This window comes from Oryx dammah, unplaced genomic scaffold, assembly GCF_014754425.2.
Source record: "Oryx dammah isolate SB20612 unplaced genomic scaffold, SCBI_Odam_1.1 HiC_scaffold_1, whole genome shotgun sequence".
In the NCBI taxonomy this organism is placed as follows: domain Eukaryota; kingdom Metazoa; phylum Chordata; class Mammalia; order Artiodactyla; family Bovidae; genus Oryx; species Oryx dammah.
The window spans coordinates 38,346,898-38,361,804 of NW_024070185.1; the positions used below are offsets into that span (position 1 = coordinate 38,346,898).

The 14,907-nt window shown below is 37.6% G+C and overlaps 1 protein-coding gene across 2 annotated transcripts in view; it reads right to left on the bottom strand.

Moving 5' to 3' along the window:
* The window catches only part of LOC120864550 (guanine nucleotide exchange factor subunit RIC1), a 140,802-nt gene that overhangs the window by 80,264 nt on the left and 45,631 nt on the right, over positions 1-14,907 (bottom strand). For both annotated transcript variants that reach the window (XM_040241677.1, XM_040241633.1), the window contains exon 2: positions 14,663-14,770. In XM_040241677.1, the coding sequence (XP_040097611.1) occupies positions 14,663-14,770 (108 nt within the window). The remainder of the gene's footprint in view (positions 1-14,662; positions 14,771-14,907) is intronic.

The window sequence follows — 14,907 nt, forward strand, 5'->3', positions numbered from 1 at the left end:
AAATCAGTGAAACAGAAAAGAAAATCAGTGAAACAGAAAAGAAAATCAATGAAACTAAAATCTGGGTTTTGTTTTGTTTTTAAAAAAGATCATTAAGATCTTCTATACTTCTAGTCATAGTGTCCAGGAAAAAAAGAAACAGGATAAGCACTATCAGAAATGAGAGGTGACATCACCACATAGTTTGCTGCTGCAGCTGCTAAGTCGCTTCAGTCGTGTCCGACTCTGTGCGACCCCATAGACGGCAGCCGACCAGGCTCCCCTATCCCTGGGATTCTCCAGGCAAGAACACTGGAGTGGGTTGCCATTTCTTTCTCCACCACATAGTTTACACATATTTAAAAATAAGAAGTGAGTACTGTGAATAACTTTATGACAGTAAATTTACAACTTTGATGAAATGGAGAGATTCCGTGAAATACCTAAACTATCAAAACTTGCTTGTATCTACTAAAGAAATTAAATCCTTTCCAGGAAACAAAACTCTAGGCCCAGATGCTATCACTGGTGAATTCTACCAAATATTTAGAAAAGAGACAATATTGATTCAACACAAACTCATCTAAAAAAACAAAAAGGATGAAAAATTTTGATCTCATTTTATGAGGCCAGCTTTACCTTCACACCAAAACAAGATAAAGGCATTTTGAGGAAAAAAAACTACAAACCAGTATCCTTTATTAACATCAAAAATTTCTAAACAAAGATTTGGCAAATTAAATCTAACAATGTACTGTCAGAATAACAGATCATGCTTATTCAGGAATACAAGGTTGGTTTAACATTCAAAAATCAATAAATGTAATTTACAATATTAACAAACTAAAAAAGGAAAACTGTATGATATTCTCAATAAATGCAGAAAAGGTATCAAACAAAATCCAATATAACACTACTAATTAAAAACTATCAGCAAATTAACAAGAGGGGGTTAACTTTTACTACATAATAAAGAGAATTTTAAAAATACCTATAACATGATTCTTAATACCAAAAGATAAATACTTTCCTATTCAAGATTATACTGGACAGTCTTACCAATAAAATCAACAAAGAAAAAGGAATAGAAAGTATCCAGGTTGATATCATAGTCTTCTGAGAAAATATGATGAGATCTACTAAAAAAGTAGTAGAATAAGTGAGTTTAGCATGGTTGTAAAATACAAGATCAACAGAAAAATCAACAGCATTTCTACATATTAGAGATGAACAATTAGAAAATTAAAAGTTTTCCCAAAAAATATAAAATACTTTGAGATAAATCTGGCAAAAGATGTGAAATACCTGTACACTAATAATAAAACATTGATGAAGTTAAAAATATCTAAATAAGAGATATAACTTGTTTATAGGTCAGAAGATTCAATTCTGCAATGATGACACATCTTCTCCAATGGATCCACAGATCCAACACAATTCCAATCAAAAGCCCAGCAGTCATATTCATAGAAACCAACTAGGTGATTCTATAATTCATATGGAAACAAAAGGTCCTACAAAAGTGAAAGCAACTTTGAAAAGGAAGTTGAAAAAGTAACACTATATGATTTCAAAAATAATTACAGAGCTAGAGTAATCAAAATAATACTGTATTGTACAGGAGACTGGGGTCAAGACCATCCCCATGGAAAAGAAATGCAAAAAAGCAAAATGGCTGTCTGGGGAGGCCTTACAAATAGCTGTGGAAAGAAGAGAAGCAAAAAGCAAAGGAGAAAAGTAAAGATACAAGCATCTGAATGCAGAGTTCCAAAGAATAGCAAGAAGAGATAAGAAAGCTTTCTTCAGTGATCAATGCAAAGAAACAGAGGAAAAGAACAGAATGGGAAAGACTAGAGATCTCTTCAAGAAAATTAGAGATACGAAGCAAACATTTCATGCAAAGATGGGCTCGATAAAGGACAGAAATGGTCTGGACCTAACAGAAGCAGAAGATATTAAGAAGAGGTGGCAAGAATACACAGAAGAACTGTACAAAAAGGATCTTCACGACCCAGATAATCACGATGGTGTAATCACTCATCTAGAGCCAGACATCCTGGAATGTGAAGTCAAGTGGGCCTTAGAAAGCATCACTACCAACAAAGCTAGTGGAGGTGATGGAATTCCAGTGGAGCTATTTCAAATCCTGAAAGATGATGCTGTGAAAGTGCTGCACTCAATCTGCCAGCAAATTTGGAAAACTCAGCAGTGGCCACAGGATGGAAAGGGTCCGTTTTCATTCCAATTCCAAAGAAAGGCAATGCCAAAGAATGCTCAAACTACCACACAGTTACACTCATCTCACATGCTAGTAAAGTAATGCTCAAAATTCTCCAAGCCAGGCTTCAGCAATACGTGAACCATGAACTTCTTGATGTTAAGCTGGTTTTAGAAAAGGCAGAGGAACCAGAGATCAAATTGCCAATATCAGCTGATCATGGAAGAAGCAACAGAGTTCCAGAAAAACATCTATTTCTGCTTTATTGACTATGCCAAAGCCTTTGACTGTGTGGATCACAATAAACTGTGGAAAATTCTGAAACAGATGGGAGTACCAGACCACCTGACTTGCCTCTTGAGAAATCTGTATGCAGATCAGGAAGCAACAGTTAGAACTGGAAGTGGAACAACACACTGGTTCCAAATAGGAAAAGGAGTACGTCAAGGCTGTATATTGTCACCCTGCTTATTTAACTTATATGCAGAGTACATCATGAGAAACGCTGGACTGGAGGAAACACAAGCTGGAATCAAGATTGCTGGGAGAAATATCAATAACCTCAGATATGCAGATGACACCACCCTTATGGCAGAAAGTGAAGAGGAACTAAAAAGCCTTTTGATGAAAGTGAAAGTGGAGAGTGAAAAAGTTGGCTTAAGCTCAACATTCAGAAAACGAAGATCATGGCATCCGGTCCCATCACTTCATGGGAAATAGATGGGGAAACAGTGGAAACAGTGTCAGACTTTATTTTGGGGGGCTCCAAAATCACTGCCAATGGTGACTGCAACCATGAAATTAAAAGACACTTACTCCTTGGAAGGAATGCTATGACCAACCTAGATAGCATATTCAAAGGCAGAGACATTACTTCGCCTACTAAGGTCCGTCTCGTCAAGGCTATGGTTTTTCCAGTAGTCATGTGTGGATGTGAGAGTTGGACTGTGAAGAAGGCTGAGTGCCGAAGAATTGATGCTTTTGAACTGTGGTGTTGGAGAAGACTCTTGAGAGTCCCTTGGACTGCAAGGAGATCCAACCAGTCCATTCTGAAGGAGATCAGCCCTGGGATTTCTTTGGAAGGACTGATGCTAAAGCTGAAACTCCAGTACTTTGGCCACCTTATGCAAAGAGTTGACTCATTGGACAAGACCCTGATGCTGGGAGGGATTGGGGGCAGGAGGAGAAGGGGACAACAGAGGATGAGATGGCTGGATGGCATCACTGACTTGATGGACATGAGTCTGAGTGAATTCTGGGAGCTGGTGATGGACAGGGAGGCTGGCATGCTGCGATTCATGGGGTCGCAAAGAGTCGGACACAACTGAGCAACTGAACTAACTGAACTGAACTGAACATAAAGACAGATTAACACTTCGTGGAACTGAAGAGAATGCAGACAAAATCCCACATACACAAGGACAACTGATACGACAAAGATGCAAAAGAAATGCAGTGTAGAAAGGATAACCTTTTCAACAGACTGTGTTGAACAACTGAGTATCAACAGGCAAACAATTAACTTGGAACCATACCCTGCACCATACACAAAATTTAATTCAACATATAGCATAGACCTAAATATAAAACCTACATCAGTAAGACTTCTAAAAGAGAGCACAGGAGAAGATACGACACATTAAAAAAAAAAAAAAAAGAATGAACTGGACTTCATCAAAATTAAGTACTTCACTGGAAAACCACTGTTAACAGGATGAAAAGACAAGTAACATACTAGAAGAAATTCTTTGTAAAGCATATGTGTAATAAAGACTTTTATCCAAAATATACTAAGAAGTCTAGAAACTCAAAAAGAAAGCAAATAATAAATAAATAAAATGGGTAAATGGGAAATAAACAAATGAAAAGATTTCAACATCATTAGTCATTACAGAAATGTAAATTATAACTATAATCGGATACCACCACCCACCCATCAGAATAACTAAACTTAAAAAGGCATACCATAAACTGGCAAAGAGGAATGAAAACTCCTGTACACTGCTGGCAGGGATATACATTGGTACAGTTACTCTGTAAAAAGTTTAGCATTTCCTTAAAAAGTTAAACATAAGGTACCTACCTTTTGATCTAGCTGTTCCATTCATAGTTATTTACCCAAGGAAAAAGGAGATATATATCCATATAAAGATTTGTACTTCAATGTCCACAATGCTTTACTTGACCAAAACTGTAAACAACTCAAATGCCCATCAACAGATAAATGGATAAACCAATTGTGTTATATCCATAAGATGGAATACTACTCAGCACGAACTACTGATTCATGACAACATGCTTGACTCTCAAAATAACTGTGCTTAAATTATGTCAGTAAATTAGAAAAAAGCATACATTGGATGATTCCATCTATTTAAAACTCTACTCATCTACTGACAGAAAGCAAATCAATAATTGGTTTTAGAGGAAGGTAAATCATGGCAGGAGGGAAGAATTACAAAAGGGTAGAAGGAAACCTCTACAGCTGCTGATCTGTTAACTAACTTGATTGTAGTTACAGTTTCAAAATTAATCTAATTGTACACTTCAAGTATGTGCAGTTTATTGTATATCAACTGTACTTCAATAAAGCTATTTAGAAAAATGGAATGGAAATGATGGCTGACTTGGAAACTTTTGCTCTCTTGAAAAGCTTCTACCATCACAGTAAAAAACAAAAGAAAACAAACTTTATCTAGCCTACTGGAAAATAAGTTACAAAGAAAACCAAAGTGGACAGCAACAGTCAACTATCAGACATGTAACTAAAAGACCATCCAGCATCAGCAGAGCTGTCAGATGTCTGCAGTCACATCAGTACTACAGGCACTGAGATCAGGAGAACCACTTGACCAAACCCACAGCAAATCACAGGAGAGTAAACAAATGGTTGTTCTGAGCCACCATTTTGAAGTTAGATATTAAATGTGAAAAATAATGACTCTAACAAAAACAGTATAACTTAAGAACATGTATATTTTAAGGGAATATAAATAGTATAATTTAAGGACACCAAGTTATAGAAAAAAGAGCAAAATTCAAAGACATCCAGGAGAAGAGCAATCACTTCCAAAACAGTGTTTGGTCAAACCAAGATGAAAAAGAAAGAAGAGAGAGATGAATGAGTACTATGTAGAACACTATATTCCTCTACAACTTGCTGTAGTCCGCTCTCTTTGCTTTCAGCTGTTATTTGGTGACTTAATACATTAACATGTTAGCAAGAGTAGGGGAGAAAAACCCGACAATGAAACAACAGGAATTCTAAGTTAAACTGATGTTTTTCCCTTAGTCAAAAAAAAGCTATATTCTAATACATGTTATAGTAACTCTCATGTTGTGGCAGACAAAGTACACTTCCATTACCTAAGAGTGAAAGAGAATATCAAGGGTAGCAAGCAGAAACGGAGTTGGAATGGCAGGTTGAGGCCAGATCACAAGATGCCTTGAATATTAGACTAAGAAGTTTAGAATACATTTTGAATACAAGAAGAAGCCACCAAAAGGTTTGAAAGTAAGAATAAGGGCTGTGATTTAGAAACAGTGAAGAAGGCTGAGCACCAAAGAATTGATGCTTTTGAACTGTGGTGTTGGAGAAGACTCTTGAGAGTTCCTTGGACTGCAAGGAGATACAACCAGTCCATTCTGAAGATCAGCCCTGGGATTTCTTTGGAAGGAATGATGAAGAAGCTGAAACTCCAGTACTTTGGCAACCTCATGCGAAGAGTTGACTCATTGGAAAAGACTTTGATGCTGGGAGGGATTGGGGGCAGGAGGAGAAGGGGATGACAGAGGATGAGATGGCTGGATGGCATCACTGGCTCGATGGATGTGAATCTGAGTGAACTCCGGGAGTTGGTGATGGACAGGGAGGCCTGGTGTGCTGCGATTCATGGGGTCGCAAAGAGTCGGACACGACTGAGCCACTGAACTGAACTGATGCATAATTTAGGCACATTTCAAGTAGACAAAAATAAAAAATAGCTGAAAGTTTTGAGTTCTAGGCATTCTACAAAATATACTAAAGGCCTGTGCTAAGGTAATGACAATGAGAATAAAGAGGATGCCAATAAATTAGAGTCAGGATTTAGCAAAATACTGGTGATTGGAAGAGAATGCAGAATCAAGAGACTCCAGGTTTTTTCCTATTATAAGCAAAGCCTCAATAAAAATATTTATGCATATGCCAAATACACTGGTGCTTCTTGCCACATAGAGTACTAGGAATGAGACAACACTTAAAATTCATTTTAATGTTCCTTGTGCACATATATCAGAGAAGGCAATGGCACCCCACTCCAGTACTCTTGCCTGGAAAATCCCATGGATGGAGGAGCCTGGTAGGCTGCAGTCCACGGGGTCGCGAAGAGTCGCACATGACTGAGCGACTTCACTTTCACTTTTCCCTTTCACGCACTGGAGAAGGAAATGGCAACCCACCCCAGTGTTCTTGCCTGGAGAATCCCAGGGACGGGGGAGCCTGGTTGGCTGGCTGCCATCTATGGGGTCGCACAGAGTTGGACACAACTGAAGTGACTTAGCAGCAGTGCACACACACACACGCACACATATATTTATATATATATATATATAAATTGTCTGAAACTGAGGAAAACTGTAGGGATATTTATGGCCTAGTATCATATCTACTAAAATGATATTCTACTTTTGATATTCAGAGAAAACACTCCCAAACACTATGGGCCAATTCTTAAAATGGTAAAGGATTTTCTTTCTCACATTTAAAATATCAAGGTACAACTTGATAAGGAGGTGACTGTGGCTCTGTTGATGATACAGTAATAGAATTTTTAATATAACTGACATGCCAGAGCACACAATGACTATTCTTGGCGGTTGAGGGGAAGGCCGTAAAAAGTGCTTTGGTTTTGACTTAAAGTGCAGAGAGAGACTGATGTTGTATTGCTCTACAGGTCATACAACTGTATACGCTTCTCACACAGTCTATTGATGTTTTTATAAAAGCAAATTGCAAAATATCTCCTAGATTCAGCTTTATTCCATAATAGCTAGTAGGATTAAACAACCATGCTAACAGTGAAAGGCAGTAAAGCAAAATTATTAAGACTTTCAAATTCTAGAACCAGGCTTCATGGGTTAGAATTTCATTATCAGTAGTGTGATCTGAAGTACACAGTATCTATGTAATCTGGGGCAGGTGCTTTAATCTGTCTACCACAATCAACTCAACTGTATGATGGAAGTAACAAAATTATGTATCATCAGAGAGCTGTTATGAAAAATAATTTTAATGCACACAGGCACTTAAATAGTGCCCAGCACAGAGCAGGCACCAAAAAAGTTAACCATCATAACAACTCAATTTTTAAGTAAGTAGTTAATTCACAATCAATGGATTCATGTAGGAGGCTAAGAAAAGGTAAAATACATTTGAGACAAAGGACCATCAAAATTATAAAGCTCTAGAATCCAATTAAACTTCTAATTATCTAGTAAGTTCACTTATCTAATACACATGGCATGGTAATATATAATTTGTAAGATTATTTCTATGTGTCCCTTTATAGATCATCTTTTAGTACAAATGACTGCAAAGAAGCGTGATTGCTTTGTACTGTGTGTGATCAGTCGTGTTCAACTCCTTGTGACCCCATGGAGTCCGCACCAGGCTCCACTGTCCAAGGAATTTTCCAGGCAAGAATAATTCCTATTTCAAGTGATTGCCTCACTGAACAGATAATACAAAAATACCAGTGACCTTACTAAACTATTATCAAATAATGAATAGTTCTCCATCTGTATTATTCTACATTATAGTGCATTATAATATAAAAAATGAAGATAAAATATAACCTCTTTTGCAGGCAGAGGCAAATGAAACTTGAACAATGGGATGAAATGGTTTACTTTGAGTTAGCTTCTGCTAAGATGGAAAGATTGAACCCACGTTCCTAACTTTCTTCTTTTCTCAGTTGCTGTTGTTCTTACTCGTTAAATGGTGTCTGACTCTTGCCACCCCATGGACTGTAGCCTGCCAGGCTCCTCTGTCCATGGAATTTCCTAGGCAAGAATACTGGAGTGGGTAGCCATTTCCTTATCTAGAGGATCTTCCCAACCCAGGGACCAAACCTGCATTTCCTGCGTCTCCTGTATTGCAGGCAGACACTTTACCTGCTGAGCCATCTGGGACTACAACAGAGTTACCAAAAAGCATGCTGTGACTACTCCCAGAAGTAAATGCTGACAGGGCTTGCTCCTTGGAAGGAAAGCTATGACAAATCCAGACAGCATAACAAAAAGCAGAAACATTACTTTGGCAACAAAGGTCTGTATAGTCAAAGCTATGGTTTTTCCAGTAGTCATGTACACATGGGAGAGTTGGACCATAAAGAAAGCTGAGTGCCAAAGAATTAATGCTTTCAAACTGTTTCAAACTGTGGTGCTGAAGTAGACTCTTGCGAGTCCCTTGAACAGAAAGGAGATGAAACCAGTCAACCCTAAAGGAAATTAACCCTGAATATTGACTGGGAAGGACAGATGCTGAAGGCGAAGGTACAATACATTGGCCACCTGATGTGAAGAGCTTACTGACTGGAAAAGACCCTGATGCTGGGAAAGACTGAGTACAAGAGAAGAGGGCAATAGAGAATGAGATGTTAGATGGCATCATCGACACAATGGACACAATCGACACAACTGAGCAAACTCTGGGAGACAGTGTGGCATGCTGCAGTGCCGGGAGCCAGCACGAGGAACTCCGCTCATGACAAAGGTCATAAGGAAGGAGGCTCGGCATACGCAAAGCGTAATCAAGCCTCAGGAAACCCCCTGTTCCCAAGCATCTACCCCCCAAACCAGAGTCTATCTACTTTACTGTTTCATGCTCTCACCTACACCTCTGACTTTATGGGGGGCTGTTCCCCACGGTTCTCTCGGAGAAGGAGTCAACGTGCAGCTCCAAGTCAATAAAAATTCCTGGGCGTGATAAGTGTTTCAACTCCTCTGAAGGTTATCTAGCCCGCTTGTATAGGTTCGGCCGGCCACATGTGATTGTTTACAGCCTCCCAACCTGAGAGGCACAAGATGTTTTAGACTTACTAAAGACAAGTTTTTTGGGGAAGTTAGAAATTACTAGTATAGTGGGTTGGTTAGGAATTATATTGGTGAAGGGTTTTTCATTTGTTGTGCCAATAATTGCTGCTAATTCCCTGCCCTGGGTGTGACAAGGGTGTCTCAGGTCAAACCTCTCTGCTGACAGACTAGCTTGTGTGACAGGATTATCCATACTCCTGCCACTAACACATGATTATTTACTACCTCTCAACCATAAACAGTACAGAGAGCCTGGAGTATTTTGAGAGTCTTAATTAGCATAGGGCTTTTCTCATTGTTGAGTCAATGATTGCCACCAGGCCTCCATATCCTTAGGCACCTGGGAATATATTAATCAATGTATTTGGAAAAGGAAATACAGTAATTTTTAAGGTTAGCAATACTAGACTTTTTGAGTTAATGAATTTTCTCTTTTGTAATAGATCACTGTACTTTGTTATAAATCACTGGGTCCTTGCTACGTAAAAATGTAACTTTATCACTATCTTAAGACTAAATAGATAAGGGGAACACTGGTGAAAGGATTTTCATTTGTTGGGCTGATGTTTGCTGCTAAATCTCCATATTCCCTGCCCTTATAATGAATATAACTAGCATATAGAAGAAATAAGTATTAACCTTTAAGCATATAGGAGAAATAAGTATTAACCTTTAAGATTAATCATGTTAACCTTGGGTTAAATAAATTCCTTTCTTGATTGTAACTCACTACACCTTCACCCTATAGGAATGCAACTTTATTTGGAGGGTGGTGCCTGGTTTAAGAAAAAACACCCTTGGAAAAAATAAGTTTTTTGGTTATCAGAAAGAAAGGATCATAAAATGTCAGCAGGCCTCATGGCCAGAAGATGATGTAAAACCCCTAAGATCTTTTTTTATGTAAAGCACCTGATTTTGATCAAGGTCAGGACTGCTGACCCCCGCGTGACTCTGTATTCATCCCTATGTGTAACAAAAGGTATATAAGCAAACCCCAAAATGAAATCGGATCAGTTTCTGGAAAGACTGATTCCCCCATGTCCTTCTTTCTTGCTCCCCGTTTTTCTGGCTGAATTCCCATCTGGAGCGTGGGTGCTTGCCATGTCTACTTACTTGCCCTGGCTTTCAAGCCCATATGAGAAGGAGCCCAAGGAAGGGCACCTTCCAATATTCAAGTGGCGCCGGTGGCCTAAAGTAGATGATGCAAATTCCTTGTCTTGGAATTTTATTGGTATCCCACGTAAACCAAGTTATTCAGCCTCTTTTTCTCTCCTACTGTTTTCTGGCCGAATTCCCATCTGGTGCATGGGTACCCACCAAGCCTGCTAATTTTGCCTGGGCTTCTAAGATCGGACTGGGGTGGGGGGGACTCAGTGCCTCTTCTCCTTTGGGAGAATGGGAAGATGCCTGCAGCCTACGTAGGTGGTGACTGGTATTCCATGTAAACCAAGTTATTCAGCCTCTTTTTCTCTGCTAATTTTCTAATCCCTCTCTATCTGTAATTAAATAAGTTATTTCCAAGGACACCAACTCCGTCCCCACCTTCGAATCACCCTGGATTCACCGGGGCTGGACCCCGGCACTGCAGTCCATGGGGTTGCAGAGTCAGACTCGACTTAGCGACTGAACAAAAACAAAGACAGGAAAGCAACCTAAGTGTCCACTGACAGATGAAATGAATAAAAGATGTTGTACATACAGTGGATTATTACTCAGTCATAGAAAGAATGAAATAATGCCCATTTGCAGCAACATGGATGGACTTAGAGATTATCATAAGTAAAGTAAGTCAGATACACAAAGACAAATATTATATGATACCACTTATATATGGAATCTAAAATATGATACAATGAACTTTTTCACAAAACAGAAATAGACTCACAGACATAGAAAACAAATTTATGGTTACTAAAGGAGGAAGGAGGTGTAGGAAAGATAAATTAGGAATTTGGGATTAGCAGATACAGACAACTAAATATATAAATAACCAAGGTCCTACTATACAGCACAGGGAACTATATTTAATATCCTGTAACAAACCACAAAAGAAAAGGATGTAAATAAATATATAAAACTGAATCACTTTGCTGTACAACAGAAACTAACACAACACTGTAAATTAACTACATTTCAATTAAAAATAAAGTTAGTGTTCCCTATGATCAAAATTGATTCCTCAAAGTTTCCTCAATGCTAATCTGTAATTTTACAAATTTCATGTGAAAATGTCTTTTCCAACCCATACTGCCAAATACTGACATCAATCCATGAGCATGATTTTAATTGAATACATTTATCACTTGATAGGCAATTATAAAGTCTACTACATTTCTTCTATGATTGCATGTTAACATGTCATTACATTGTAATCACTGCCAATTGAAGGTTAGGTGGAAGCACTCTTCATTTGTACAATTAATGGTTCTGAAATATGGAAATTTCTTCCATAATGGCATCAAAGTTCAAAAAAATACTATCAGAACCATGGCTTGAGTTCAGAAAAAAATATACATTGCTAATTTTTCTTAGACATCTCACTTCTTGTTAACTTTTGACAGCAATGGAAGTATAAAAAGCAGCCTGACATTACTTGTAATTCAAACATTTAGTTCTGTTCAGTCGCTCAGTCGTGTCCAGCTCTTTGTGACCCCATGAATCACAGCACGCCAGGCCTCCCTGTCCATCACTAACTCCCGGAGCTTACCCAAACTCAAGCCCATCAAGTCAGTGATACCATCCAGCCATCTCATCCTCTGTCGTCCCCTTCTCCTCCTGCCCCCAATCCCTCCCAGCATCAGAGTCTTTTCCGAGTCAACTCTTCACATGAGGTGGCCAAAGTACTGGAGTTTCAGTTCAGTTCAGTTCAGTCACTCAGCCATGTCCGACTCTTTGCAACCCCATGCAGCTTTAGCATCATTCCTTCCAAAGAAATCCCAGGGCTGATCTCCTTCAGAATGGACTGGTTGGATCTCCTTGCAGTCCAAGGGACTCTCAAGAGTCTTCTCCAACACCACAGTTCAAAAGCATCAATTCTTCGGCACTCAGCCTTCTTCACAGTCCAACTCTCACATCATACATGACTACTGGAAAAACTATAGCCTTGACTAGACGGACCTTTGTCGGCAAAGTAATGTCTCTGCTTTTGAATATGCTATCGAGGTTGGTCATAACTTTTCTTCCAAGGAGTAAGCGTCTTTTAATATCATGGCTGCAGTCACCTTCTGCAGTGATTTTGGAGCCGCAAAAAATAAAGTCTGACACTGTTTCCACCGTTTCCCCATCTATTTGCCATGAAGTGATGGGACCAGATGCCATGATCTTGTTGAGCTTTAAGCCAACTTTTTCGCTCTCCTCTTTCACTTTCATGACGAGGCTTTTTAGCTCCTCTTCACTTTCTGCCATAAGGGTGGTGTCATCTGCATCAGTTGTCATCAAAATGGCTTAACCACGTATAAATTTCTGACTGCTAAGTCAATGAAAGGCTTTGGGCTTGAGCAAGTCAGAATATTCAGCTTCTATTTCTAACAAAAACTTAAAATATAACCATCTGTTTTACAATATTTACCCAAAGATTAGTTTTGTAAATTTGCCAACTAAGCCTTTTTCTGCTCTGTGTTTTTACCACCATCAATTAAAACATGTTAGCAGATTCTACTTCAGGTTATACTGAATTAGTGCTTTCTCAACCTTTTTGAAAATTTTTTCACCTGTTGTTTCACACATGCTATTCATGGGGAATAATTCATTATCATTTCACACTCTGCCTTAACTATTCAAATAACAACTGAGCAGAATTAACATCTGTCAATTCATCACAAGAACCAAGCAAACGTACTTCAATTGCACCTTCATTTTAATTTTTTATATTTGTGAAAAAAATTCTCATGTGATGAGTCCATTTTAAATTTTCTAACTTTTCCTGACTACTAATTTCAGTGAGTTGAGAATACTATGATGAGTACTTAGCTGGGTAATGTCAGCTTATATTGTATTCTTTTCACATCACTATAGTCATTCTAAAATAAACAATATGTTTCCATCTAATTCAGTAATAAAATAATGCACACTCCCATGTGCTTTAAAAGCATGACATTCAAAATTTATTTTTCTCTTCTTTCATTCCGACACAATTTAATTCCTTATGCACTAGTAATAAAAATAATATGAAATGTCACAGTATAGCAATATGCATGGTACTTCAAACACAAAATTTATAAATGTTTCATTATAATTTACAGTACACTGAGCGGAAGAGTGAAGAGATGAAGCACCATATATGGTCACTGTTGGGAGTACTCAACTCAGATGCTGTCACTTGAAAGCAGCCGTAAACAACATGTAAATAGGCATTTTCAAGGAGATGTTATTTATGGACAGTAAAATTTAAATTTTAAATAATTTTCAGGTGTCAAAAATATTTTTCCTCTGATTGTTTTCAATCATTTAAATACATAAAACTATTTTTAGTTTATAGTCCACATACCAACAGGAAGCAGAGTAGATATGATACATAGTTGGCAATCTGCAAAACCTTTCTATACTCAATATTTTTTTATTTTATGGAGGCATTTTCGGATGATTAACCCAGTCAGTATTAAACAGCATGAACAGGAAAAGGACTGAAAGCAGAGAGATAAATTAGTGTAGTAGTTGAAAGGACAGTAAATGGAATCTAAGTATCTCATTTTAAAGCCCTTCTCTCTAATATATACTATCTGTGTAACTGTGGATAAAACTTAATTTCTCAAACCCTCAATACACTAATCTACTAGAAAGGGCAATTGTATTTACTTTGAAGTGTTGATTTAAAGATTGAAAGAGATGATGCACATAATCTGATTATAACAACACTTACATAGAAGGTGTTCAATAAATGTTAACCATGATAATTCAAATTAACATCGCTAACTCAAATTAGGTGATGATGACAATGAAAAAATAGAATTTGAAAAGATGAACCAGATCTAAGCACATTAATGGACCAGAGAAGAGATGCAGAAATAAATTCAAATTGATATGAGAATATTGTATGACATAAACACAAAATTTATCATTTTTGTGAAACATCCTTGGGAATAAAGGGAAGGATTCATAATATAAATTTGAGAATATCATGTGAATATAGATGAAAGCTTAAAAAATCTGGATTCGACTTTAAGGAAAGTGAAAGGAATAAAAAGAAAACAAAGTAGGCACCATTTATCGGTGGGAAGAAGTAGAAGAATCAAGAAAGAAGATACAGTAGGAGGAGTAACCTAAATAGAACAACTGCTATCACAGACAGTAAAACCTAAAGAGTGTGAAAGAGTAAAAAGATCTCACCCAAGAAAATCCAGTTTAGATGCAATGTAATGATTTCATAAGAAAACACCATTAAAATCTACTTACTGACACAGCTATCATGGTACTATCTGGCCTCCATTCAGCTTGCTTGTAGGACCCAAACTGAGAAGATGATTTTGCAGGTTCCTTGTAGGTTACAATTAATACACTGGGCTGGAAGAAAAAAGTTGTATTTTATTAATGTCTTTAGTAAGTAAATCTAAGATAACATCACGAAGTACTGACAGTATTTTAATAATTTTAGAAGTATAATAAAAGATAACATAACCTTTTCTAACTCAACATTAAAA